Source organism: Strix aluco, chromosome 6 (assembly GCF_031877795.1).
Source record: "Strix aluco isolate bStrAlu1 chromosome 6, bStrAlu1.hap1, whole genome shotgun sequence".
NCBI lineage: Eukaryota > Metazoa > Chordata > Aves > Strigiformes > Strigidae > Strix > Strix aluco.
The window spans coordinates 27,190,666-27,218,448 of NC_133936.1; the positions used below are offsets into that span (position 1 = coordinate 27,190,666).

Sequence of the window (27,783 nt, forward strand, 5' to 3'; positions counted from 1 at the left end):
CACCGTGGACCACCTCAGCTCTACAGCAATTGAGAGGATAGACTGAAAACAAACCCTCAAAACTCTTATGTCACTATGCAGCTCCTGGAGTACGCTCATTTTGACTACTACATAGTATTTTGACTTCCCTTATAAAGAATATAGTAAAATAAATAAAGGGCAGGAGGACTGATCAGGGCTATAGAACAGTCCCCCACAAGGAGAGATTACAGGTGAATTTTTACTTATGGAAAAGAAATTGCAAAGAATATACAGGTTTAGGTCTATAAAAATCACAAACAAGATGGCAGGCAGGAAAAAAACTACACACCATTATTCAGAAAACACATCAGAAAGTAGCAAGTTAAAGTGATCATGCAGAAGCTATAAAAGAAACATACTTTTATGCAAACCGTACAGTAAAATACTGGAACTGCTGGCACAGGACTGTGGCAATTGGGGCACGGACTCTCCATTCAAGTGCAGAAGGAAAGTGCTTTATTATTACAATGGTATACACTTACTCTCTCGCTATGCTCTCACTACCTTAGCTCTTACTTCATGATAAGCAAATCAGCAACTAGACAGTCATCAACCTTCTCTCCCAGAAACAGTTTCATACTTTCTCCGAGCTGACTTATCTTTCTTCCAAGACTGCTTCTCCTCCAAGCCTCGCTGCTTCTCCGGGCCTCTCCGGGCCTACGCAGAGCTGGCGCTTCTCCAAGCCAGCGCAGGGCAGAGCTCCTGGCTGGCTCACCAAGCAGAGTTCTCCCGAGCAGAGCTCTCCACCTTTGCCGAGTTCCCCAAACTGAGCTCTCTGGCTGAGCTGACCCACCAATGTCCATTTGGCTCTTAAGTATTGAATCTCCCACAGCTGTGCAGGGCTGACAGGCCCACACAGGACCCCCAAAACGAGATAAAGAATTAGGCCACTTAAAGGGCAAGGCCTTATTCAGAGATGCACATAGTGCCTTTGACTCAGGAAGCCCTTAAGCAACAGTCTGCTAAAAACTGGGAATGCACTTGGTATTACTGACCACCAGGTCTCTGGGCTGGAGACACTTTTGGTCTGCCACAGTGCAGCCATTCTTCTGAGCATGAGCCTGTTAGTCGGCAGGCAGGCATCTGAACTGCTGCTCATTGCCTGACTGCTTCTAACTAACATTAACCTGCTCAGAGTAGTAATGCTAAAAATAACAGCTGTTTTTAATAGGTCATTCTATTACATATCTATTAATATTCCTGGAAATAAAAAAAACCACTAGGAAATTGTATATGCAGCTAAGACCCCAGCTCAATTCCTAATCTCACCCTCTCCCTTTTTCCACTATCAAATTTTTATCAGCTAGTATGAAATAACACAAAGAACTGGAGATGTTTAAGCTGGCATTTCCCAATCAGCATGTCTGAGATCAAACACTTCATTTTTTAATAAATGTTTTGTTTTCACATTTATTGTTTTAATGTATTTCCATTTATTAAAGATGTAATTAAGAAGCTTTTTAACTTGAACAAAATATCTCAAAAGCTATGGGTTAATAAAAATCTATGCTATTAAGCCCATAACATAGTAAGGGAAGTATTACTCTAGATAAATTAAGTAAGTTTGTACAATTAAACCATTATGAAGTACAGATCATTTCCAATAATGTTTGTAGAGAGCTATCAAAGCAGCATAACAAGTTATCAGCAGAATTTTTAAAAAGCGTTCTTTCAAATTAAGTTCTCCTGGAATTAACACACACTGTCAAAATGCACAAATCATTTTGAAAATGAGAAGTGCGTGGGACAAAAAAAAAACCACCAGCGTTTAAACATATACCTCATGATGCCACTAAAGCATTTTTAGCTGTGTGGTATAAGATAGAAATCTTATTTTTTCTCTGCAATATGAATTTATTTTCCATGAAAATGTTTTTTTGACTGAAAATGTTTTATTACATGAAAGCTTGCAGAAATAAATTCTGTTAAATACAGAAAACATTTTAAAAGTGTGACATTTTTCTTAGAAAAATGTTGTGACAAGATTTAGGCAAAACTGATGTATTTCCTTAGGAATTGTTCTATTTTCTGTTATAAAACAGCTCAAATACATTTTCTATGCTTTATACAAGATGAAATATGATTTACACATGAAATGTGTAAGATGTCATATACCCAGCAACTGTGTTCATTCCACAAAGTAAAAAAAAAAAAAAAAAGTGGTCTTACAGCATCAACAATTGCATAATATACAACTATCACCCATAACTTTCCTACTGACCATGTCCGCACTATTCCCTATTTCCTGCTGAAAGACTTGCAAAATTTTCCTTAGTTACTAATGAGATTCAGTGTCTTAACCAGATGATTTTGATTTATTACTCATACAATGAATGTTGAGCTAGTTGCTTCAAATGACTCCAGGTAGAACAATAATATAAACTGCTGCAGCAACTGACTTTTTTTTTTTTTTTGCAAACTTTGCCTCCAATAAACTTGAGCACTTCAAGCCATGTAGTTCAAAGCTAAAAAGATTTGAAACACCTCTTGTTTTCTTATTTTTTTATATACTGGGAAAGATGTTCCTTAAACACTTCCTTTGTAGGGCTAGAGTTGCAATCTATGACTTTAAAATCAAACTCATAGTTGAAAAAAAACAACCTAATTTTTTCACCACAAGTGTAACTAGCTCAGGATGTCGCAATATTAAAAAACATTGTGAAAAGTAACAGAACAAGTTGACACACTTTCAAATGTGACATTTAAAACAGCAATATTGCTTTTCCAATTTTTAACTCTTGAAGAAAAAAAATCAGCTGGAGTATTTCCTGAAAATTTTGGTCAAACTTGCTTCTATGTTTGCGAAGTTAAAAGAATAAACAGCTACAGAATGCCTGAAGCACTCATGCTGGTTTGAAAATTTTTATAAAGCCTTCTCATGTAACATTCACATTGCAATCTGAAATTTTTGCATTTACCATCCTAGCCTCTGTATCTGACTTTCAACTTACAAGCAAAGTTAAACCCCCATGGTTTTTAGATTATAAAGTTACAATTACAAATACTTGAAGCTAAGTGACAAAACCACCCATTTTGCTGAGATCTTAACAGTTTTATTCACAAAATAAACTGCTTCATCTTTCCGAAGGAAGAATTTAACAGAAACACTCAATGCAATAGTTATAAAAAAGTGGTACTGAAAATTTGAAAAAGTCTGATAAAATTTACAAATGCAAACTATCACTTTGTACAAAAATTTTTTTTAAAGAAAGTTCACTAACAGATTTTAAAATACAGTTTTAACAGCTCAGAAATGCACATTTATGTCAAACTCTGGTTAGGTATTATTTTCGTCTGTGTGGGGAATTCTCCCTTCGTCTGTCCTCATTCTTTCTTGATTCTCTGTACTGGTCAGAATAACAGCTGTACTTCTCTCGGTGTTTCTCTGAACCATTTCTGTATCTGTTTTCTTGTTCCTCCTCTCTTGGACTTGAATTATTATGGCCTCTCTCTCCAGATTTTGATCTCTCTCTTTTTCTACTGCGATGTCCATTATCTTTGCTCCAGTGTCTGTAATTTTCATCATCAGACAGAGAAGCCCTTCTCTCCGCTTTCTTTGGTTTTGAATTACTGTGTTTATTTACTAGATCCTTACTTCTTTCATGATTCCTATCCTTGCCACTATGGTAAGTGTCTCTGTCATTGGACTCGTCTCTGTGATGATACTTTGATACATCATCTCTCCTGTGCGATTCTCTCAAATTTCGATGATTTCTTTCTGATTTGCTCTCAGTATCACTTCTTTCCTCTTGCTGCCTCCTTCCCATTTTCTTTTCAAGTGATTTTCTTTTTCCTTCTTGTTTTTTCCTGGAAACTTTATCAGATTCTCTATTTTTCTTTTGCATTCTCTTTCTTTTGGCTTTAGGAACATCTGAAATTATAACAAATTACGGAAATAAGGTTGCATTTTAATTTATTATGCTTAACTTGTTTAACAACATAGAAAGTTATAGAAGTATTTTTTGTTGGAAAACTTCTGTGGGTATGTATCTGAACAAAGGTTTCAAAATAATGAGCTTTGATTTTATTGCTCCCCCCACTCCCAACTGTCTCATGCAATGGGGGAAAATTCAAGCATTTGTTAATTGAGCAGGTAATGATTATTTTTAAATGTCTGTCTACATTACAGGCTTTTTATTTTACATAAAGAAATTCTCCATAGAAGTTAGAACAGTGTGAACTCTCCATTTTTCCTCTAAGCTTCAATATTTCTCAGTAACTCCACTGTTATTAACACAAGAACCTCATGTTAACAAAAAGCAAGGTCACAACACATCACCCTAAAACCTTAAGAGCATACAAATAAGAAATTAGGGAATAGCCCTCTGCATTTCATCCCATTTACAATGCCTATACAGGTATTCAGAACACGATGCAGTTCAAACCAAAAAGAAACTTCTTCCTCAACTTACCAAAAAACCCAACAAACCTGCACTTGTATGTAAAACATTACAAAGCAGTCATACCAGCATTAAAACAGAGTAAGTTACTAAATGGGAATCTGCAAACATGTTGATCCAAGAATTTTTTGGTTATGTAAGATATGCTTTTATATTTGAAGATTTGAAATTCTATTGGTGACAAAACTCCAATAACCTTCCCCCCACCCCCAGTTAATTGTTTAAGAGGGAACAACTTAGATTTGTACAGACATGGCTGCCACTCAGCAGTATCCATCAGCAGGGCTTTTATCCCTTAGTTACTTGCAAGTGTTGCCTGACCTTTGAGAAATTCTACCCATCATCATCCTCTTGCCAACTTGATACAAAAGGACTAGGCATAGGCTGTGAAGTCATACATCAAAGCATTCTCACAAATAATTCTTTTAGGAAAGATCACGTTTCCCAGACCATCCAGTCTCTTAAAATCATTTACTTTTACAACTACTTCCTGGAAAAGCTTATCAGTCAATGGAGATTAAAAACAGCAGATGGGGAAAAAATCTCCAACACTATCCTATGGGGAAACCAGAGTCATGCTGAGATGGCTTGAGATAGTGGTACTGCAGCAACATAACAATGGCCCTCTGGCTCATTTTCAGAAGAAACAGTCACAGCTTTGTCAACAATTTGAGATTAAAACTAACTTCTGTATTTCTAAATACAAGTAGTGCTCATCCCAGTGGAAGAGGCCTTACTCTTCCTGTTCGTCTTCTAGATTTCACTCAACCGTATTTATCAGTAGCAGCCATTTAAGAATAACCATTCATTACTGTATAAACTATAGTATCATATCAGCTGTTTCTAATCACCTTTTAAAAATACCACAGACAAGCTGATTCAATATTACATCAAATATCTGAATTCTACAGCAGCTGGCTAGTTTCATGTCTGAACTAAGGCTCCCTGGCATTCTGATAAAATGTGATGATGGATCAATTTGGATAGAATTTAATGCATTAAAGTTTTCTAAACAGCGTTTTCCCTATTATTTTACATCCACCAGAATGCAGAAAAAGACCTGAGAAAGTAAATACAAAGACACAAGCTGCTTTGATAACAGACAGATTTCATCCTCTGCTGTACCTGTTTAGGTTGGAATGACCACTCCAGAGCAGTGCTGAGCTGAGTTCCATACTTTAAGTGTCAGTAAGACAATAATTTTTAATTTAGCTGTATGCTCGATTTCTAATCAGCAGTTTTCCTATTTTCTCTTATACACTGCACTGTTAAAACACTGAAACACTGTAGCACATTCCTCTGAAAAATGCCTTTCAACTCTACTAAGTTATTTTAAAAGATTTAAAATGCTGCAAACACAGGAAGACTTGGAGTTATAACCAGTAATGTACCTCAACCAAGCTGACCATTAAAGAATATAGTTACCTCCAATTAGTGTTCTGACCACTGTATTTAAGTACACAAGAACCAGAAAAAAAAAAAAGTGAAACCAGGCTGCAAAGATATAAAAATGCAAGTTTTCGTGAATGTGTTCCTGAATGGAGGAAGGCCAAGTCGTAAAAGGGAAGGTCCTAAGCTTACAAAAATAAAGTGTTCATACTAGCAGACTGCAGACTCAGTTGGTTTGTCACTAAGGACTTACCTCTCTGTTTCCTATCAAGCAGCTCAGTAGAGCTGCAGCTGTCTACGCAGGAGCCATCTGGCTCTTTGCTGAACCAACACCTTCTCTGACCCTGTTTAACTGTGCCTTCCTCTAGTGCTTTGTAGTCATTAATGTGATGACACACAAATCAGACTTTGTACAGTAAAACTGCAATGAAGAACAAAAAAGCATTTCCAAAGCGTGAGCAGTTCACACTGCTTTTATTTTATTAATCAACATTTTCATTTCAAAGGTGTGTAATAAATCAAGTTATCTTTGAATCAGCAAGCTTCTGTACTATAGAAAGTCATGCTGTGTTATCATCTGCCCACGTTATATACAATGGGGAAGACTGCACACACTAACTCATACTAGCATGTACTTTATAGATTAAGCAATGTTTATGACACTTCACATCAAATAGAAGGTTCTACATCAGCAGGATGGTATAAGATGCTAAACACTAATTATAATGCATAACTATAAAATACTAAGTTGTCAGCAAAAGCTAATTCTTCCTTGGAGATTTCTCTATAGACAAGAACCTTCCCTGTATCACCACACACACTCTTCCTGAGGAAGAGGAATTAGAAATGGAGATTCAGAAGGAGAATAAAATTAAACACATTGCTACAACTGAACCATGTAGTTTCCAACCCATGAAGTAGCACATATTCACAGGGAAGGACACAAGTAGTATCAAGCTCACTCAATGAAGCCAAGCAAAAAAAGAGTTGTAGGCATTAGCCTCTACAGTTCACCATTCAGCATCCCACAGAGGTATTAATAGGGAATCACTCTAATCCCTCCATCCTCCACTAAACTGAAGTGATAGTACTGTGCAACAGGTATTAACTGTGTGAAAAAGTAATCTACAAAAATGTTCCTCAGTCTCTAGAAATGGAACTCAGTTTTTCTAAACTCCAAAATAAATTTCCACAAACAATATTTAATATTTTAAAACTTGTAAGTTTTAAAAAACTGGTTAGTTTTTAACGCAGAGAAACTAACACTGTCTATAGCTAGTTTTTCCTCACAACAAGCATACACAGAAATAGAAATAAATAGGTGTATAGAAGTAAATAAAAGAGAAGTAAATAGTTATAGCTAACCATAGCTATGGCTATGTTTAAGTACCTGAGTCACTGCTGTTGTCACTGCTAGATGAGGATTCACTGCTGCTGGATGACTCTGAGCTACTACTACTGCTGCTGTCAGAATCTGAGGAAGAGTCTGTCTCTGAAGATGAAGAGGAATCTGATGACTCAACATCTTGTTTCTGCGTCATTATCATCTTTGGTGCATTTTTAAGATGCTCCCGTAATTCATCCCTAATTAACAAAAAAAATTTTCACTTTTTTTTTTTTTTTTTGGCAGGGGGGAGGGGACAGAAGGAAATTAAGTATCAAATCAGAAAAGTGTTCCTCACGTTAGTCCTCCAAGGCCAATAGAAGTGAAGAAATTGATGGCAAAGCGAGTGTTTCTTGGGTTATCCCGAGGTAGTAATCCCTCAAAGAAAGGCTGCAATGTTCTGATGGAAACAAACATCTAAATTAAACACCATGCCGGTTTAGCACTAATTCTCACTGACATTAATAAACTGAAAAAGAAACTGTATGGATCTCCACAGGACAGCAAAAGTTTTCTCTTCATGCGTTTTTCAAAACTTTCATTGTTGGTATCTGTGATGTATCTGGATCAAAATGCTATTTAAACACTTGCTCTTTTCTGAAAACATAAACTTCTTCCACACAAGAATTACATACATACTATCAAATTATGACAACTGAAAGCCTGATTTTGTGAAGCCCTGAAGAGACTTGTGAAATTGCAGTAGCCTGTGCTACCAGATTATAATACTTGTTGTCCAAGAAGTTCAAAGATCTAGGTATCTATGCTGAAATCTCAAACAGGGACCTAAGTATAGTTTCAAGTCGAAGTTTACATGAGCTAGAGCATCCACTAAATTCTTCATCATGCATAGAAGAAATCCCAACTTACAGGAAATAGCTTAAGCAACTGAAAGCAACACTGCCAGAATGCAATGCATTAAATCACCTACAGGCTTAAAAGAATGTGCTATTTACACCACACTTAAGGATAAGCAACTAATCCTAGAAAAACTGTTATTAGTATTTATGTGCTTTTTCTAAGTTTTGTCAGAAAAATATGCCACAGTAACATTACACAGATACATAGCTGAGAATATATAAAAATAGACTTGCACTTGGAAAATTCTTATATAAGCTGAATGTCACAGAAAAAAACGTAAGATACATCTTGCAAACAGGCATGCACATACTTGAACACAAATTGATGGTAACACACTCAGCTTAATTGCTCACTCATTGCAATGACTAAATCGATATTCAAGCACAGCAGCTACAGAACTACACTCTTAGTTGAACTTGAAAACAGAGTTCTTAGCTGTACTTTTTCAGATAAAGAAACTAATTAAATTTACAGTTTTCAAAATAAAATTTCAACTTACTCATCTTTTAACCTTGTATTTAGATTAGGAAGTCCCATATATTCACTGAGTTCCTGAAAAAATATTTTGACAAAAATTCTACTGGAGGATGTGGTAGTTTCTTCACTCAGTATTATACATTCAAGGACCTGCAAATATTTAGAAAAAGCCTTTTAGTTTAAACATACATTATTTTATTTATCTTAAAAACTTCTGTCCTCCTGCAATAACCAATAAAGATTTTTTTTTTTTTTTCCTTCCCCAGGAACATAAACTCTGTAAATCCTAGTTGAGAATTTCTTCCTCAGAAATTCTTTTCTACCACATAGGAGCAGTTTCTGATCATATTTATGCTACTAATTCTTTAAGGATTTATTTTATCAAGGAAAGCTCCATAAGAGAAAATCAGGTGTGTGAACTTCTGGGAAGCTAAAGATTTCTGACTTAAGGTCTAAAGGAGCAAAATATTTGGACTGACTTCTGTGTGCCTGAAGTGTGACTATTAGACTAGGCTGTGAAACAAGAATAAAACAGTATGAAAAGTTACCTTGATATTTATTTCTTCACTTTTAATGTTATATTATTATATCTCAGAATGCAAGACTGCCTTTATTTATTTGGCACTTAATCACAAAAAGGCAATATTTTTAAATTTCTGACAATTATAAAACTTCTAATATATAAGGATAATTTTAAAGGTTTCTTTAGGCTTGTGTTTTAGAGACAGTTCTGCTACTTACATTGCTGATTAGAAGTTCTAAAAAAATTCTAAAAAAAGTACATTTTAATAAACCAATTCCAGCTGAGCCCCATAAAATAAAAGCTTAAATCACTACTTAAGAATGGGGGAGGGAGGAGAATGATGCACAAGGAGCAGAAAGAGGAGATGGAGCAACACAGAGTTGTTCAACAATGTCTCAGAAGATACTTAAAATAATCCAGTTTGCTACAAATACAAGTAGTTCCAAATTGTAGAATAAATATGAAAAATAATGTATTGTATATTATTTCTGAATACTGGAGATTAATTATTGAAAAGGAAATCTAGGACAATATCCTTTTTTACTTACACTCCACGGAATCGAATCCGTGTACAGTAGATGAGCAAACATCTTGGCAACATTTCTCAGTTTGTTCGTTTCCAAACGATGAATGGTATCATATTGTTCTTTGAAAATAGCTTCAAAGGACTCCATATATTCTTTTTTTAACATGCAGAAGCGCTGAGACAACATTGTACAATTTAAACAACCAGATTAAACAAAATATTGAACATGCAAATAACCTACATGCAAGTGACCTAATGGTGCAAACATTTACCACAAGGTTTTCTTTAAATAACCCTTGGAGGAGAAGAATATACCTTCAAATGGATACATTTTATTGCTTTCATCAGTTTGTCAGAACAAGAAACTCATCTGCATTGCAAAGTAGTAATTATCAATTTTGAACTACACCAAATTATCCAGTAAATGCTTTTACTTCTGTACATCCAGTATTTTCACCTGATGTAACCCCATCAAAGGTAACTTTTTTTTCATGACATCATTGAATGACTATTTAAAATAGCAGCAGGGAACACAGCAGTAAGATATTTTGAACATAAACATTCCAAAGAACATGGAAATTAACATTTATATTCTACTGAATGTGTAGATTCATATGATTAGTGCTTTGTAACTGACTGTCAGCAGAAGTATTTCCTCAAATACAGGACAAGAAACACAAACTGACAAAACCACTACCTTTCAGCATAACTTGCTCCCTTGAGAAGACAAGTATTTTATCTTAACTATCAGATCTGTCAATATCATAGATACAGAAAACTTAACTAAGAAATAACTGCAACTAAATTAGCAATTAGTTAAAGAGCTAGCTGTTTACTGAAAAACAAACAAAAAACCCACCCACAACACTGGGACAGTAAGTATTTAGTCTTGTGCTCAAAATAAAACCTACTAAGCAGCTTTGAATGAAGTGGTAAAAGACAAGAGTCTCCAAAATTAATCTTCAGCACTATAAAAAGGAAATTTTCTGGTAACTCAGAATATTGTTACCTCTTTTTAGTACCATTCCTTTGTCACTGATTTATTGTCCATTAATTTATCCATTAAAACTTAAGTTTGACACACAAAAAAGTAAACCAATGAAGTTATCTACCATAAAGTGCAAAATCTGAAAATGGAACTCACCCCTGCCAGTAAACCGAAGAATTTCTCATATGTTCTTTGCTGAGCACAGCAGTCAAGTATCATATTGCAGAGTTCTTTCTGGTTTAAGATAAAAAAAATTCTCCAGGTAAATTCAGTGTAGCAGCAAGAAGCCATCATTACTAAGTGCAAAAATATTGAAGAAACCCTTACATGGATGTGAGCTTTGAAAGAAGAGCATTTACATAAAACTTCATTGGCAACATAAGTAGTTTTCTGAATTTCTCAGGTTTTAGAAATTATCTGGGATGCTAATATAAACTTTTGACATTCAAATTTCCTCTTCTGCTCATGCTAAAATTTATGAGCTAACACACTGTATATCTAACCAAAAAACTAAAAACTAATTTACAAACTGACTTTACCACAGTGCAAAAAGGAGGTATAAGATAAAAAAGGAAGGTTTTTAGAGCTCTTGTGGTTTTGGTACATTTGTTTGGTTTTTTGTTTTTTTAAATAGCACCAATCCCTGCATTTATAGAGAATGAAGATTCTTCACAACTTCCAAATGTCAAAACAGCTTACAGACAAGCCATTTGGTAACTCACGATACAATGTGCATGCTTAGCAGCAGATTTCCAAAATCAGAAATATCTGTAGATTTTGGTATATACCAGGTTCTTTAATTATTTAGACATAATTTTCATGACAAGCTCTGCTTACCTTAAACAAGCAGAAGCCAGTGCTTCACCAGAGCCTGAGAGTGACATTCAGAAAGTCTAAACTCAACCTTGGGAAGCCAGTACGCCTGGACTTCCTCTATAACCAAGAGAGTGAGAGGAACTGTTCTAAAGAAGCTGGTTTAGACTCATGTTCTGAATCACCCTCTAGAAAAGCATCTCTCCTTCTTGGCTAGGAAGGAGCAGAGAAAGCCTAGCTAGATTAGCCTCCCAAAAATTTTTGGGCATCGCACACCCCCCCACCAGCCTACCTTCCATTTTTCACCCTCTCCATAGTGGACATGGATGTAAGCACCAGCTATGGCAGACCTGCAGAAGAGGCTCTCCTTCCACCGATACCAACTATTGAGCAGTTTGTCCCAGTACTTTTGAAATACAGGTTGTCTGGCTCCCTTTCTCCTTGTTCCCCAACACCATCACCCCAAGATCATTACTGAATCACCCTCTGGCAGCTACCTCCTCCCACTCTTTCACACACAGCAAACCAAGGACCAGAGGGAAACACACACAGGTGGATTCTGCTTTGTACATCGCCTCTAGGACCAGAGCCTTTCACCAGCTGAGAGCAGTGATCTAGGCAAATAAGCATACACGAGTTTAAAAACAAACTTATTCCTCTGACCTACTCTGTAGGTTACAGATTGTAATGCAATTATGAACTGGTTTAGGGCTTATTTTGAAACATTAAGATGAGTGAAGCAAACATTTTTATGTAAATTAAGAGCCATGAAATACACAGCACTTAAACAGGACTGCAGTTTTTTCTCATTAATTTTTATTATTATTTTCTCATAAGACTAACTCCATAGCATAAACCAATTTAAGATATTCCCAATCAGGTTTTTGCCTGTCAGTCATGTATCTTTCACGATTAGTTTAATTCCTCCTTAAACTAATAACAACACTCCCATAAAAAATGCTGAATAGTTTCAAGCATTTTGTCCTCTTTATATCTCACACCAGTTTACTGTAACACATACAATCTCATTCTCCCACTTGTGCCATTCTTCCAAGCATGTATTCCAAAAAGAAACATTTTGCCCATCATAAAAACTCAAAATAAAAACCAACCATGCTGAACGAGAAAAAAAATACCTCCTCCAAATAATGAAGCAGTAATGTATCAAACTTAGATGTGTTTAAAGGCACTCCTTTCAACACTGTCACACCATGTTAGTGTGATGTATTAAAATGCGTATTAACTTTTTATATTATCCTGTTCTACAGTAATGCTGCAGTTAATCAGTTTTTAAACAATAAAAAGGGTAAAGTGCTGATGCCACTGCTAAGAATGTCAGTGAGACTTGAAAAACAAATTACTTTTCTTCCTCATCTTAAATGCAATTACAACTTTGGCATCCCCTGTGGTTTACAGTAATTAAATATTTTAACATTTTAATTAAATATGACAACGATTTCTAGGAGGCTATCTTGAATAACCACACGCATGAAAATAGAGTTGCCCACAAAGACATTGTTGCTAGTGTTATCTAAACAACTTGAGGTTAGGTCTAGAGTAACTGTCTTCCAGATTAAAAATTTAAAAAACTTTAAAATGATTTAATTATTTCTTCAGAGATGCGACAAGTTCACATGGGAATTCTAGCTTCATTTATAGCTTTAAAGGTTAGTTAACTCATTTCTGTACTTCCAATGATAACACTTCTGGTGATGTTTATGTCAGAAGAGCCTGTGTTTAGTCCATCACTTGCTTTAAAGAATGCAATGAATTTGTTTACCAGTTTTACAGGCAATTTATATACTGTGTTGGTCAACAGTTCTCATAAAATGCTCAACAAGGGACTATTCATCTTAGTTAAGAAAGTATGTATAGCTATCCAATCATGAAGTAAAACACTTTGAAAATATCTGAGATCCCATACAGACAGTGAATGATCTTTTGTAAAGATCTTACATTCATTATTGTATCATGGAAAAAGAGGCACTTCCCAAAACTGCTAAGACAGAAGATAAGGAGAAAGCTCCCTCTAAATACACTCATTTCTTACAGCTCTCCCTAAACACTTCCTACTAGCCCTTATCCAAACAGGATAATGGTTTAGATGGACCATGGCTCAATCTAACATGGCAAGTATCATCATACATTTAAAGATGCTAAAGGGTAAACTAGGAAAGAGAAAAATCAGACTCGCTTTTTTCCCCAGCTTTACCATTTTAAAAAACAAGCACACCCTGCCCACTCTGTATTCTCTCAGCTTCACACAAAGGCTATTTCACTGCAGATGGAAGAGCTAGAGCAACTCTAGCTTTCTCACTCCCTGCTGATCATGGGTTCCTTTTTACAGCTAGTACATAATTTTTTTTTTCTTCCCATTTCTTCCCTTATTTTTTGCTATTCCTTTTCTTTAAGATTTGCATTCAGCTAAGACTGCAATTTTGGAGCTGCCCCACAGGCCGCCTCCAAGAGGTCTCCTTCTCCCCTGCCTAGCTGGAAGCGATGTAATTTCCACCTCCCCTCCCTTGCCAGCCACACAGCTCTGTTCCATCCACTGCATACACAAGCTGAAGCAATCATGAGACACCCCCACCCTGTAAGCTAATGTAGCTTCTTAAAATACAAAACTAACAGTGCCAGCACTTGGTTTCTACAATCATACAAGGAACTAAAAGGAACTGCTTTGCTGGAAACAAACCTAGCAAAGAACATAGGTTGGTTTAAATCAATGTGAAATTGGAATTATGTGAAATTAGTGCCTTGCATTTTATACATTTGCACTGCTTTTGCAGATGTCACAGGTCAGCCAAAACAACTAGTTCATTCACACCTACAGAACTATTTAGAAACTGTTTTCAATTTAAATATGTAATCTGCATTATTAACTGCAGGGAATGAAAGAGGAAAACTACTTCCACTAATGGGTCTTTCCAAATTTTAACTCAATATCCAGATTTTGCACCTATACGTGCATTTCCTGATGTTCTGTATCTTCAGGCATTACATTGATGTCAACGGCACGGTATGTTACAGAAATTAAAGCCACTGAAGAAGCAAGACCTTGTCTATCGAAACTTTATATCCTAACTATAGAGTGTTCAGAAGCAGGGTGGGGTTTTTTGGGTTGTAGTCTTCTGAGGCTCCTACAATGTGTGAAAACCAGGTCAAAAACACTATGTAATTTGTAAAAACTTTGATCAGTGTAAAATGGCCAGACAGTAGCATAATATAAACAAGTATACAAATCAACACTTTGACTTAAAAAATATCAAAGTCCAGTTTCTAGTGGGAGTGTGGACCCACCTCAAACTCAAGGCTACTGGTAACACTAATAATTTCTTTCTTCAACACCTTTTGAAGACTCCCAAGGAACTGACCTCAGATTGCTTTTCAATTTGTGATCTACGCATCTCTAGCATTAAATATATTAATTCCATTTTGAATATCTAATTCACAAGCCATATAAGATAACTTATGTATCTTATGTACCAAATAAACATCCTGTAAACTGATGGACTGTCAAAAATATTCCCAGGATCATAGAGGTCATAAAGAGATAGCCAAACAGTTTAAGAAACTATGCCCTGTAGGTAGGGATTACTTACTGCCCCTTGGATTAAGAAACAGCTGTAAGCACACAGTCCTTTGCAACACAAAGGAAATGAGGCTGAGGATCAGCTTATTCCAAAGTTTTGAAATTACTAACATTCAGCTATCAACGTTTTTGAAGAATTAAGATTTTTTAAAATTATATATTAATTACATATTATATTTTATATAATATATAAATTCTTATTTTACTGTTATTTATCATACTAAAGCACCTGGAAACTAAGATAACTAATGCCTTAAGCTGGGTTGATCTTCAGATCAGTAGTTTGAGAATAAGATCATGCCGATTGATGGAACTTGCAGATTTAAGGCAATGTATTTGAAAAGAAGTACAGTTAAATTTAATGAAAAATCTGAACTAAATGCTACAATAGTCCAGGCTAAATTAGCATATGGTTCAGAAAATTAGGTGTATCCATGTCATTAGACTTATACTTCCAGACATTAACAACAACAAAAGCAGCAGGGAAATAAAGGAAGTTTATGGATTAATAGAACTGCAATTAAATATACTTTAAACCTCAATGTCAAAGTTACTGCTCTGTACCTTTTTTAAAAAAATTGATAAGTTACGAAAATTCAGATTGATTCAGCATCTCAGGTCCACAAGGAATCCTGTTTCAAAAGACAAGAAATCTACTTGAGGATGATCGCCTTTTACAGGCAGTATAGCAAGCCTGTGAACTAATCATGGTGCAGTTGCCAAACCTACCAGCTGCAATGCCCTACAACAACAAAGGTAACCAATGAATCTTAAGAAATTATCGACTTGATCAGAACAGAATTATCAGCTTCAGACCATCCCACTGTATACCAGCTTCCTGGTCTACCTTCTCACTGAATGTCAAAATAAGTACTTCTGTTAACTTCAAGACTCGATGCATAAATAGCACAAGAGACACTGACACCCCCACCCCTCCAACTAGGACTGTTTTGAGCAAGTGTGACACCATCCTGTAAAAATGAAAATGTGTCAAATGCATGCATAATTCTTTCAAGAAGGATGTGCCTACAATAACTTTTCTCTTTTCCAGTGAAAAAAACCCCTATCCCATGACCCATTACTTTGTCTGAGATAACTGCATTGAGGGGCAAATAGTCTTATGGAAGAGGCTCTAATTTAATTTAGCAAAGTTCCAAGCATTGCTGTATACTAGTTCAGTTCTCATCACAGTCAAAAAAAAGGAACAAAAGCCTAAAAGCCAATCTGTTTTAGGGACATTTTCAAAGAGCAAGAACAATGTATGGTTGGTTGTCTTTTTGGTTGGGTTGTCCCCACCCTACCTCCCACCTTGAGGGAGACTGGGCAACAAGGTAAGACATTTCCCTTTCTGCTCTCAGCTTGTATGATGCTAAGAACCTTTTAAAAATAAGTATTCTGTAGGCAGTATCATCTTTAAGAAAAAAAAAAAAAAAAAAAAATCTATATTCCTCATATATGTTTTCCTAAAGAAGTATCAATTCTCTAGCTAAGTAGTTGTCACTCCTGTCTAGATTTGTAGTACTGTGAGGATCCTCAACTCCTTTTCTTTCAGCTAAAACCATCAGAAACTGAAATGTACTCCTCCAAGAACAGAGGCAACAAAAATCTCTTAACGGAAAGCATAAAAAGCATATTTCTGACATTTTAGTCGGGCTTGCTGTTTGCGTTCCTCACAGTTCACAAGCCAGAACAACTGGTAATGCCATACTCCTCTAACTACAGTTTTATTTAAATTTTCTTCTTTGGTAATGCATGGGATTGATGCAGCTTTAACACAGATAATAACAGTACTTTTTAAAAAAGAGAAATAGCATGCTCTGCCAAGACTGAACATATGCCCAAAGCAGCAACGGTAAGGCTTGCTTAGAACAGTTTCTCACAGGCTGTAGTACAGACTACAATAAAGCTTTTCAACTTTTGGTCTGCAGGCTTCAGTTGGGTCTAAGTAACACGAAGAAAAGCAAGTCTCCTCCTATTAAATTTACTGCAAAAAGAATTTCAACTATTTGAATTTCTTTTTTCTTAAAAAAAAAAATCAGAAACCAATACATGAAAATAATATTCTGAGTATCTGACATACTTAAATACTACCGTCTAATGCAGAACAGAACTAGGATACTGAAGTGAGTCAAATAAACGACAAAACAAAAAAGCAATAAACTCCTTTGTTAAAGCTTAAGAATCCACATGGAAGAGTATGAGAAACAGAGAGTCCCAAAGCACAGGAGATGCATACAATTGTCTTCATATCTCAGTTACAGTAACAACATTCACAGATCTGAAATAAAGGAAGCAGAGGTATGCTAGGTTAGCAAGAGTCCACTTGGAACCCACTCCTCAAGTGGGGATGGATGTCAGCACAAGAGATACTGAAGAAGTAAAACTTAGAAGGTTTTCGTATTTGGACAAGAATTCAGAAGAGAGTTCAGAAACAAAGCAGGGGGCAAAAATAATTTAAAAAATCAGAAGCAGGAAGACAGCAATACCATTTCATCTGCTGAAGTTGTGAGAAAGAGTAATAGGAAAAACAAAATTAATTTGAATAGGCTTTTAGTAATAGATTTAGGAAAAATTCTCATAATAAAACTGAGAAAAGTTACAAGACTTCTTAAGTGGTAGAACAAGAGAGGATCTACAAAACATCATGCACAGAGGCATCCTGAAAATCCGTAACATGGAAGACACAGTGTGAAAAAGGATCAGGAAGAAAATTTGTGACAAAAAAGTTTGGAAATGGCTTTTGGACATTTATATTAAACAGGCAGCATAAAACCACAGAGGAGTAATACTTTTGCTCATTCAAGGTAACTATGACATGCCAAAAAAGGATACAGAAAGAAGAAACCTGAAGAGTTACAAAAATACCACAAGGATAGAGAAACAAGAAAGCACTTTGCCTACATCTATCAAACATTAATAAAATACATAAGAAAATTATGCATTTCAGTCATTAAAATTAAGTCTTCTTTAGAAGGGCCCATTGACGCAGAAGATGACGTTGAACATGCTGGAGTCATCTAAAAAAGTATTGAAAAGCACAAGAACCAGATCAAGTGCAATCAGGAGAACAGTTTGAGCACAAGGTCCAGGTACAAGAAGCTGATATTTCCAGAATCCTGGAACAAAAATAAGTGGATGAAAAAAAGTCAAGGAAAAAAAGAAAAACTGGAAAGCTGGAAACAAAAACTGAGTTTGTAAACCTGGAAAAGAAAACTGTGGAAAGAAAAGGTGTTTTCTAGAGAAACATAGGACATTGTAGTAGACAAACTTTTCACCCAAAAAAAGATGTGGGGGAAAAAAAGAAAGGATGAGATGGAAATAAGTGAGTATTTTGAGGAAGGAGAATATATAGCTGAAGACTAAAAATTAACTGCATGCAAATCAGATGGGAAATGGAAGATAGATGTTTCCATTTAACAACATCATTCACTTCTGAAAAAGCAGCATTTCAGTTCATGGCAAAATGAAAAATGTGTTTATGTCAGAACACAACAATTTTAGGCTAGTAAATAAGAAAATGACTGCCAACATTCCCCTCAGCACCTGGTACTAAACCGCAATGCCAAAAAGCAGTATTATGTTGTTCTATTCTGTAGATTATCCATTTGAACCTTAATCCTCTTTCTGTGAGTCAGAGCTGTGCAACAGATCCATTGCTGGCATTAAGCATACAAACACTCATGTTGCACAGCAGTTAACATGACACGATAATCTGATAATTCAACCACTGATAAAAACTCCTAAATATATTCCTGAACTCAGCCCTATTAAATCATGCCGAAAATCTCTGTACATAAAATTTCCAGAACAATTAACCTGCAAGAAAGTCGTTAAGGCTGTATTAGTCTCAAAACTGTTGTTCACATCTGTCTTTAGGTTTTAGAATGTGTTTAATTGACAATTCACTACTCAAAGCCTGTGGAAAACAGTCTTAAAGACAGAACTAAAGAAAGTTAGTTTTATTAACTAAAGCCTTCCAGAAGGAAAACATGAAGTTACTGTAAAATTAGACTTAATTTCAACAATGACAATTTTAAGTTTAGCCTGATTTTTACATAATAGAAACTACATTTAACAATACTTCAGTCAAACACTCTTGTACCTGCTTCTCATGATAACCACAATTCATAGCACAGAGAAGGAGCTCTTACTTGCAGGGTCTTAACCGTAAGAAACAGCCAACCATGATATCATCACCTCTCCTACACTCAATCTAAATTGCAATTTTCTTACAAGCATAAACAAACTGAAGATTCACCCAAGAGTTCAGCAAACATTTCAGGAACTTCTCAAGATTAGTTAAAGCTTTGAATCACAAGGTGCAAAGAAGTTATAAAGACACAACATCCTGCAATACAGTCTGCTGAAGCTGTCAGTGAAACAGACCCAAAAGAACGCCCAGAAGTGCTTTATGGCTAAAAAGATAATCTTGTGGTTTGTTTTGATAATGAAAGCAGTGGGAATCCATTCAATAAAGGCTTCAATCAGAAGATATTAACTTGAAAGAATAAAAGGTAATTTTCCTTGTTTAGAAAGTGACAGTTAATTCAACTAGAAATTTCCTGCTGAACACATTCAGTTTTTTATCCACATGGACAGACTTGAGCCCCATAAATCCTTGAATAATTTTGTCTGTATCTGGTTGTTCTTTCTGCTCTCACACTGATCAGGAAACCTTGGGTTTTTTTCTTTTTGCTCCCATAAACACTCCTTAGGAGCTGTAAGTCTATGCAATGAGCAAGTCAAAGCTCTCAAATCTTTGATTAAGACGAGGTGAAAAGTAATGATGATTATTAGGGGGAAAAAAAAAAAAAATCAGCAAAAAGAAGATGCCTCATGATTAGAAGACAGTTTTACAGCAGTTTTGAACTTTGAAATGTAGTAATTCCTAGTACTGAACTGTAGGCTTTGTATTACTGAATCATAGATTGATACCAATTTATTTTTATCTCTTTAGACAGACATATACTTGCACACACACAAAATGCCAAAAATAACACTTATGCATTTATTTTAAAAGCATTTCATTCACAATTACAGCTGAATCATAACTACATCACCTCAGATTCCTCTTTTTTAATAGGGTGGTGTGCTAACCAAAATAAATTATCTAAGCATCACAAACTGCAATATTTAAATACATAAATTCTTATCCATCTAAATATAGTAGTTTTCAAAGAACTCTATAAATTTTAATATTAAAAACTGTGATGCTTAGTGAATTTTACACACTTTCCAAAGCACAAAGTGATACCAAAGAGTCTGTTAGAATGAAATGTCAAGGGAACAAAGTAATACTGTCTAGAGACTTGACTAGACAGCTAGTGGGATATCATATTTTGTCTCCCCCGATCATTTGTTCTCTATATAGACATGAAAGTCAGTGGAAACATTTCAGAGATTATAGTGCTGCTGGTCACAAAGCTACTGTACTCTAAATTAGTTAGCATTGTATTTAATTGATTCCCAACAGTTCCAGTTTTTTTCCTCTTTAGAATTCTTCAGGTTATGCTTCACTGAGAATTATAATCCTATGCATGCTTGGTATTGCATTTCATGCACAGAATTAAAGAATTAGATGAGAAAATACACAACAATCATCTGAATTCTTAGGTTATTCCATGTAAATTTCTAATTAACAAAACAGTACAAGAACTGAAAAAAACAGGCAAACCAGTTTCTGATTACTAGATTAAATGGAGTTTTCAAAGAACACTTAACTGTAGCCCAGATCTCCACTTACTAGTTACTCTTGTACTAATAAGGTTACTTTTACACACATTGTTTCAAATAAAACAGAATAGTGATAATTAAAGCCACAAGAAAATTAACAGCTCTCTCAAGTGCAGCCCTCATGACAGCTTACAACTGACTAAAAAGCTGTTTATATAATTAGATGGGTATTTACATTCTACCAGGATCTAGTATAAGTACTAGCTGAAGGACACTTTCCTTTACCTGAAAACATACCAACTGTATTGATCTTACACAGTGTCTGAAGACAAAACAGATTTTGTCTGACATCTCCAAGATTACAACTTACAACTGCTTTAATTCAATACACTGTTATTCAAAGAGGACTGTGAAAGCAGCAAAACAATGCATTCTTTTAGCAGTATGCTAAATTTCAAGCCACACTGATAAAGTCTACAGCTGCCTGCAAATATGATCTTCAACTCTGAGTTCTTTCAGAGACACAGCTCTGAGAAAGAATGACTGTCACGTTACAGTACTTTTGTTGTAGCGTAAATGTTTCAACAGTCCAACCAACAAACCTCTTCAAACAGGCTCTGAGCAAACTTTTGAACTGCTTGATAGAAAGAAGCAATTACCTAAGACAAATCTCTTATGAAATATGTGTCAGCCTGTTTGCTCTAAAGGTTGTAAGACTCATTTTGAGGAACAGCAGCTGTACGGAATTACTCATTCATCTGCTTGCTAAACAGACTAGGTCCCGGGACAAGAGTAAGGATTCTAGATACTACCATAGTACTATTTCTTAATAATAACAAAAAAGAGTAAGAAGCAAAGCTTACAGTCTGACTTTCAGGAAAGTCCATCTTCAGCAATTTGTGAGCACATTCTTCAAAGTCTAAGCTGCAAAAAGAGGAAAAAATACTTCTCATTATCTATGCAATACATGCTATGCTAAAAACACTTCAGAATTATATTGATTGTTGGTGCTGAAACTGCAACTGTTTTGAAATAAAGTATCTCATTCACATTCAGAAAGCTGTTTGTTTTGTTGCGGTTTTTGATGTTGTGGGTTTTTTTAATAAACATTTCGTATTTCATGAGTTTGTATCTAAAAATTAATCCAAAGTCATTACATTTGCAGACAATCTGAAAACAAGATGACTCAGGTCACTATTACTATTACATCATCTTACAAACCTTAGCAAAACAAACATGTAAGCTCATTTTGCACATCCTGAAAAACACTGAAATGCAAGCACTGTACATAAGCTCCAAAAGCAGCATGTACCACACCCTCCTCTTTGCACTCCCGTTCTTGCATGTTGAAAGCCTTTAGCTACCAGTAAGTACCTCCCTCCACCCAAGTGTAAGAGGAACAAACTCAGGTATGGCAAGAAAGTACTGAACAGTAACTTTGAGAAATAGAAGAGCCTTTCATACACCTCAGTATGGTCTTAATTGATATGCCTAATAATCAATACCACAACTATATTATCTCACTCCTTGTGCAGGTTCAGACCTGCAGAATACTGTGGGCCATGTCTATTTTTAATGATGAAATTGAGTGGCATGCAACACATTAATCTCTCTTTTCAACCAGGAGGCACAGGAGTTATACCACATTTTGATTATTTGCACCAGGTACTGCAAGGGGATTTCATTCTCAAGACAAATACAAATACAGTACACTTCAAGGCTGGTATCCATATACTTATTTTCCAAACAGTGCAGATGGGAACAGGCCTAAAGAGTACCACACTGCAGAACCCCTTACTCTCAGAAGTGGAAAAACTCTACAGTATCTCTACTTTAAGCATGTCACATTTTTTTTCAGAAATTTTTAGAATGCTGTATAATCTGAAGATCACTGACTTTTGTTCACTGAAAATTTTGATTACAGCAATCCTCACAGAAAAGTCCCAGTGCAGTACTCAAACATTTTGAAACAATTAAGATTTATCTTATAATACAATCAGGTCAGGCTCCATAAAGAACGCTTGCTTCTCTGCTTTTATTGCTCATTAAAAAGGAATTTAGAAAGAAAGAGAATTCCAGTTCACCCATTTCAAAAGAACTACACTCATAGGTGTACAAAGGATATTATATTTACCTTGACTGAATAGCAAGATAAATTGTACGACGGAAGGACACCAGGTTAATTTCTGTTTTGTCATGGACAGTAACTTTCTGACCTGAGAAAGGAAAACATGAAGAGCAAAACTTTGAGGCTTATATATGTAATCTCTTAGAACAGCCCTATTTACTAAGTCTGTAGCACACTATGTAACGCTTTCTCCAAAAGTTTTTAGGAGTGTTTAGCAGGTTTATGTATTTTTTGATTTTTCTCCTTCTCTGTACAAGTAAAACAATCAAAAAACCAGTATTTGCCTCATCTGTAATTTAAGTTTTAAGAGGATAACTGTCTTTTTAAAGACCTTTCGTATAACTTAGCCACTGCAACCTCTGGGTTTAACATTTCTTGTCTATGTTGTAGCAACGTATTTTCTGCATAATTTAACTATACAATGCTTTATGTAGCCTTCCTGATTTTAACAGGAAATTCTTTGTTTGTTATGTTTAGGATCTACGTAGCAGCAATCTGCAAAGTTCTGTTTTGCCCTGGAGCAAGTGTAGAAAAATCCATTCCAAACCAAAACCATTCTGGGAACACCGTCATTCATAAGGTGTTTGCTATTCCTTCATGCTTTTAAAGTTTTGTAATAGCATAAATGATGAAATGCGACGCAAATTCTCACACTCTTCAACAGCCTGGAAGGTCTGATCTGTGAAATACTCCAGCAAACTGGTGAGGAAATCCATTCCTGGTATTCTACAAGAACAGGACTTGGCTGGCTTTTCAATTACTCACACAGTCTGGACAAACATTTCAGTTATGCTTATCCATCAGGTTTTTTTCCTGGGAATCAAATACATTCTTTCAAAATGTGTAAATGCTGACTGCTTCCACTAAAGACTGAGAAAGGGGGCCGAACTGAACTAAGAAGGGAGAACAGAGGATGTAAATACAATTGTAAGAAAACCCATTCTGATTTTGAAAGTGACTTAAGAATATGACAGACCACTAGAAAGTGTCCAGAAAGGTTGTCTTTACTAGTTTTTAGGGAACTGTTTTCACTTTCATTATTTTTTTATGTCTTATGATTGCAGCACTTTTCTCGCATGAAACTGATATGGTCAAGAACAATCGGGCAAAGTTGCTTTTCATTTTCTCCCTGTGCTGAATGCTTCCTTTTAGACCATTATTTTTATACTATTTGCTAGTAAATGCTTAGATGTGAGAATAATTTAAGGTTGAAACATCCCTTAACGTTTGAATAGTCTTAGTATCACAAAAAACATAACAAGTTAAGTTTTCTTTCAGTAAGGTGCCAGTCATACACTTACCATCTTCATCCTCCTCTTCATCATCATCTTCATCGTCCTCACTACTTCCAGCTTCTTGATCTGCTTCAGATTCACTGTCACCTTCATCAAGAATTTCTGAAAGAGCAGTATCCCACATTAAAGAGTTACAGACCAGAATAGTTTCATTACAAAAAAAACTTGATCTAACACCCAAGAGTGAAAGGGTGTCTTGGGTGGAGAACGTGGAAGAGCCAAAAAACTAGGTATGTCATAATTGAATGAAAATGTAGCTGGAAGAAACAGTACTGAAGAAATAGCAGGAATACACTGGAAAGGCCTATGATGAACTTAAAGACAGTTATCTGGGACATAAATATCACCCACTGTTAAATAATAAAGGTTGGTAACAATAGCTGGATAAGTAAAGGCCCTATAAATGTGTAAATATAAAAATATTATAAAATGTGTATACACACACACTCCTACCTTTCTTCAGCGTTTTGTATTTCTCTTCATTTTCCATAAAGTTTGGATCCATCTTGAAAACATCTTTAGAATAAAAGAAAATCTTTATTTAAAATACAAAATGAAGAAAACAATGAATATTTAATCTTAAGTTGTTTTCACGGGGAATGCAGTCATAGAATTATCTTCCATTTCTAACTTACTAAGAACATCCTCTGGGTTGTAGTCATCTTCTAATGGCAACATATGAGTAAACTGATCCTCCTCTTCCACAAGGTCTAATCCTTCTGGAATGATTGGATGATCCTTGAAGCCATCCTTCCTTACAGCAAACATGACTTCTATCATATACTGAACACGCATATCTATTTTAGATTCATGCAGAATATGTCGAAGACGGTCAAAGATTGCTTTGGAAAAAAAGACAGTAATTTAAATATAAAAAGGATTTATTAATACACACACCAAAAAGACAAATGTTATGGCTAATTATACTTACCATTAATACCTCTAGGAGAAACTTCTGTTAATTTGAGGCCACTCTCTTTAATAAATCCAATTGCTACTTCAATACTGTCATCAGTAGGCCTTTCAAGAAGCAAAGTGAGCATTTCCAAACATAAAACCTCATGAGCCTATGGAAAGAATATCAGTAAAGAATTAGAATGTACAATGCTACACTCTTATTACAGTGATTTACTTGATGGAGGAGCAGTCCAGCCTTTGAGGATGTCACAACACACTTGTTCAATCACACACACAAGGTAACAGCAGTGGGACAAAGCTAATTAAGAGGAAGTCAAAATTTCAAATACAATTGTACCACTTGTATTTACAGCAACTTTGTAGTGAATGTGACTATGCTATTGAAATGAACAAGAAAGCAATGAAAAGCATTTTGCCATTAAGAAAAAAATAGAATGCATTTCCAAAAAGCAAATAAAACAGCACTCACATTACAGAAACTAGTTGTAAGTGCGTTGTGTCTATAACTAAATCAGGTCTTCCAGGATCAGGGATATAAGCAAATGGCATACCTCAGTTTAGTTTCCTCTTTACCAAAATGCTGTACATTCCCAATGCATTCCTGAAATGTTGCTTCTTACCATGACTTTAATTGGAGTATCCTGATTTCTAACACAAAAAATTGACATAGAGCTGGATACAAATTTGATTTAGATGCAACTGACTCTAGTTCTGCCTACGTAAATGTTTAAGACAGATGAGTGTTGCATCTGTTTAAGATCTGTGGGACAGAGCCTCAGATGACACTTGCCTCGCCTCAAGATTTATCTGAATACTAGTCCAGTCATATTTACAAAGTCTGGGGAAGCTCACGTGCAATGGTAAGTGATTACTGCACAGGCAGTTACCATCATCTTTTCTAAAAAAGGGCCTAACAACTTAAAGCAGGCATTAAAAGGAAACCTGAACTTAGATTTTCAGTAACCTTTAGAACAGGGAGAGCATCTTCACTTAGGCTATTGCTGTCTTGAAACTAAAGAAATAGCCATATAGAATTTCGATTGAGTAGAAACATGAAGTAACATACCACATTCTGATTCATCAAATGTGCAACAAATTTTGAAGATGTTAGACAGAGTTGCTGCAAAAGAAATAAACCAGGAAATTTTAACACATCATATATGGAAGAAAAAAAATTGTAACTCAGACACACTACAGATTTTTGCATCTCAATCAAATTAAGTCATGAAACTTTTGGGATACTGATAGTTGTTCACAACTAGGACTGTATACATTAAAAAACCCCAAAAAAACCCCTGTCACAGTGCCAACCCAGAATAGGTTGTCAAGCTTTCATGATACTCTAATACTACTATACTATGTGCTAATGATAGGTCCCTTCCCACAGGTCTTGGCTGTGTTTCTTTGAAGTATGTGATTTTAACACACTTGATACAAGGTTAACAGAGCAGAATTACAAGTTTCAGCATGTTGCTTCTTCACATTTTGCATACCTTATCATTTCTGCGATATCCTTTGCGAAAATTAAGTATCAACCTCTTGAGAATCAATTCACCAATATTTGGAAACTTTGAATTGATAATTGCCACAAGAGCTGCATAAACATGTGTGAAAATTGGAGAGGCACTCTGAGCTTGCAAAATGGATCTAGACAGCAATCCCCTGTAAAAATACATAAGTTTTAAGATTTTTCTGGTAATAAAGCATTTAACGTCTTTATTCAGTACGTATCACATAAAATAGGATTGTACAGTTGGAATAGCTAGAAGATACCAGATGGTCATTTTCAAACCACTGTTTATCATGCCACAAATAGTTTTGCAAAAGTACTGCCCAAATGTGTCTGAGGCAAGAACTTCTTAAACTGATGCCTACCTTTCATTAAATACTGTTCCTATTATAACTACATCTGAAAGTGCTAAACATGTAAAAAGTCTTCATCCTGTACCCTGCAATTATCCCTTCTTTAACCCCAACACAGGCTATTCTTGGCTTTGAAATTTTTTCTTTTCCCCAGTTGAAAAAACAAAATCCTGTTTGTGACAGAAGAAACATCTGCTTTGCAACTATTTATCAAAAACACTGAATTGTGTTCCAGTATAACAACAACTTCAACAAGCAAAACAAACTTGTAAGAAATAAACAATATATTTCCCTAAAGAGGTCCCTAACAATAAAGATCTACCTGGGAGTAATAAAACTGAATGTTCAGTAAAATCAGAATGGACAAAGCAATGCTGTTCTCAAATGGAACCATATATTTTCAACATAATAATTATATATTTTGGAACTGACAACTGATTATGAAAAACTACTGTTTAGAGCCTAAATGAACGTAAACACAGGGCTCATAATAGTTCTATTATACTAACGGTCTCTCACACATTTATATCAAGACTAAAGTCTGAAAAGAATCTGAGACTTTTTTTCTCCCTCTCTCCGTTTTGCTTCTTCTAATGATTTAGCACATAGAATTTGACTTTTGCTGTATTACTCCATTACAAATGGGTGAGGGGAAAAAAAAAGCCCTTCAAATGTGAATCTTCAAAGTGCATACTGGTATCTCTGTGATCTACTGAAGTCTTCCAAAAAACCCTCCTAATGGTACTAAATACAAACTGTATAAGGACCTTATTCTTTCTTGCTTTGGAGTTGACAAATGGAATAGAATTCATTTCACACTAGTGCACAGAAACAGAGTACCTAATTTTGAAACTATTAGTTACTTCTCACTTACAAACTGAAACTGGTCTGGTTCAGCTCGTATTTACCCTCCACTTACAAAATTCAGAAAA

General features: G+C 35.4%; 1 protein-coding gene across 2 annotated transcripts in view; it reads right to left on the reverse strand.

Annotated features, from left to right (window-relative positions):
• Nucleotides 1–3,052: 3,052 nt before the first annotated feature.
• The window catches only part of CWC22 (CWC22 spliceosome associated protein homolog), a 31,501-nt gene continuing 6,770 nt past the window's right edge, over nucleotides 3,053–27,783 (reverse strand). For both annotated transcript variants that reach the window (XM_074829268.1, XM_074829269.1), the window contains exons 7-20: nucleotides 26,482–26,650; nucleotides 26,055–26,108; nucleotides 25,002–25,137; nucleotides 24,706–24,912; nucleotides 24,524–24,586; nucleotides 24,077–24,172; nucleotides 22,782–22,863; nucleotides 21,511–21,571; nucleotides 10,726–10,803; nucleotides 9,604–9,756; nucleotides 8,555–8,682; nucleotides 7,493–7,594; nucleotides 7,201–7,394; nucleotides 3,053–3,892 (exon numbers count right to left, since the gene is read on the reverse strand). In XM_074829268.1, coding sequence (XP_074685369.1) covers nucleotides 3,306–3,892; nucleotides 7,201–7,394; nucleotides 7,493–7,594; nucleotides 8,555–8,682; nucleotides 9,604–9,756; nucleotides 10,726–10,803; nucleotides 21,511–21,571; nucleotides 22,782–22,863; nucleotides 24,077–24,172; nucleotides 24,524–24,586; nucleotides 24,706–24,912; nucleotides 25,002–25,137; nucleotides 26,055–26,108; nucleotides 26,482–26,650 — 2,110 coding nt within the window. In that variant the 3' untranslated portion in view covers nucleotides 3,053–3,305. The remainder of the gene's footprint in view (nucleotides 3,893–7,200; nucleotides 7,395–7,492; nucleotides 7,595–8,554; nucleotides 8,683–9,603; nucleotides 9,757–10,725; nucleotides 10,804–21,510; nucleotides 21,572–22,781; nucleotides 22,864–24,076; nucleotides 24,173–24,523; nucleotides 24,587–24,705; nucleotides 24,913–25,001; nucleotides 25,138–26,054; nucleotides 26,109–26,481; nucleotides 26,651–27,783) is intronic.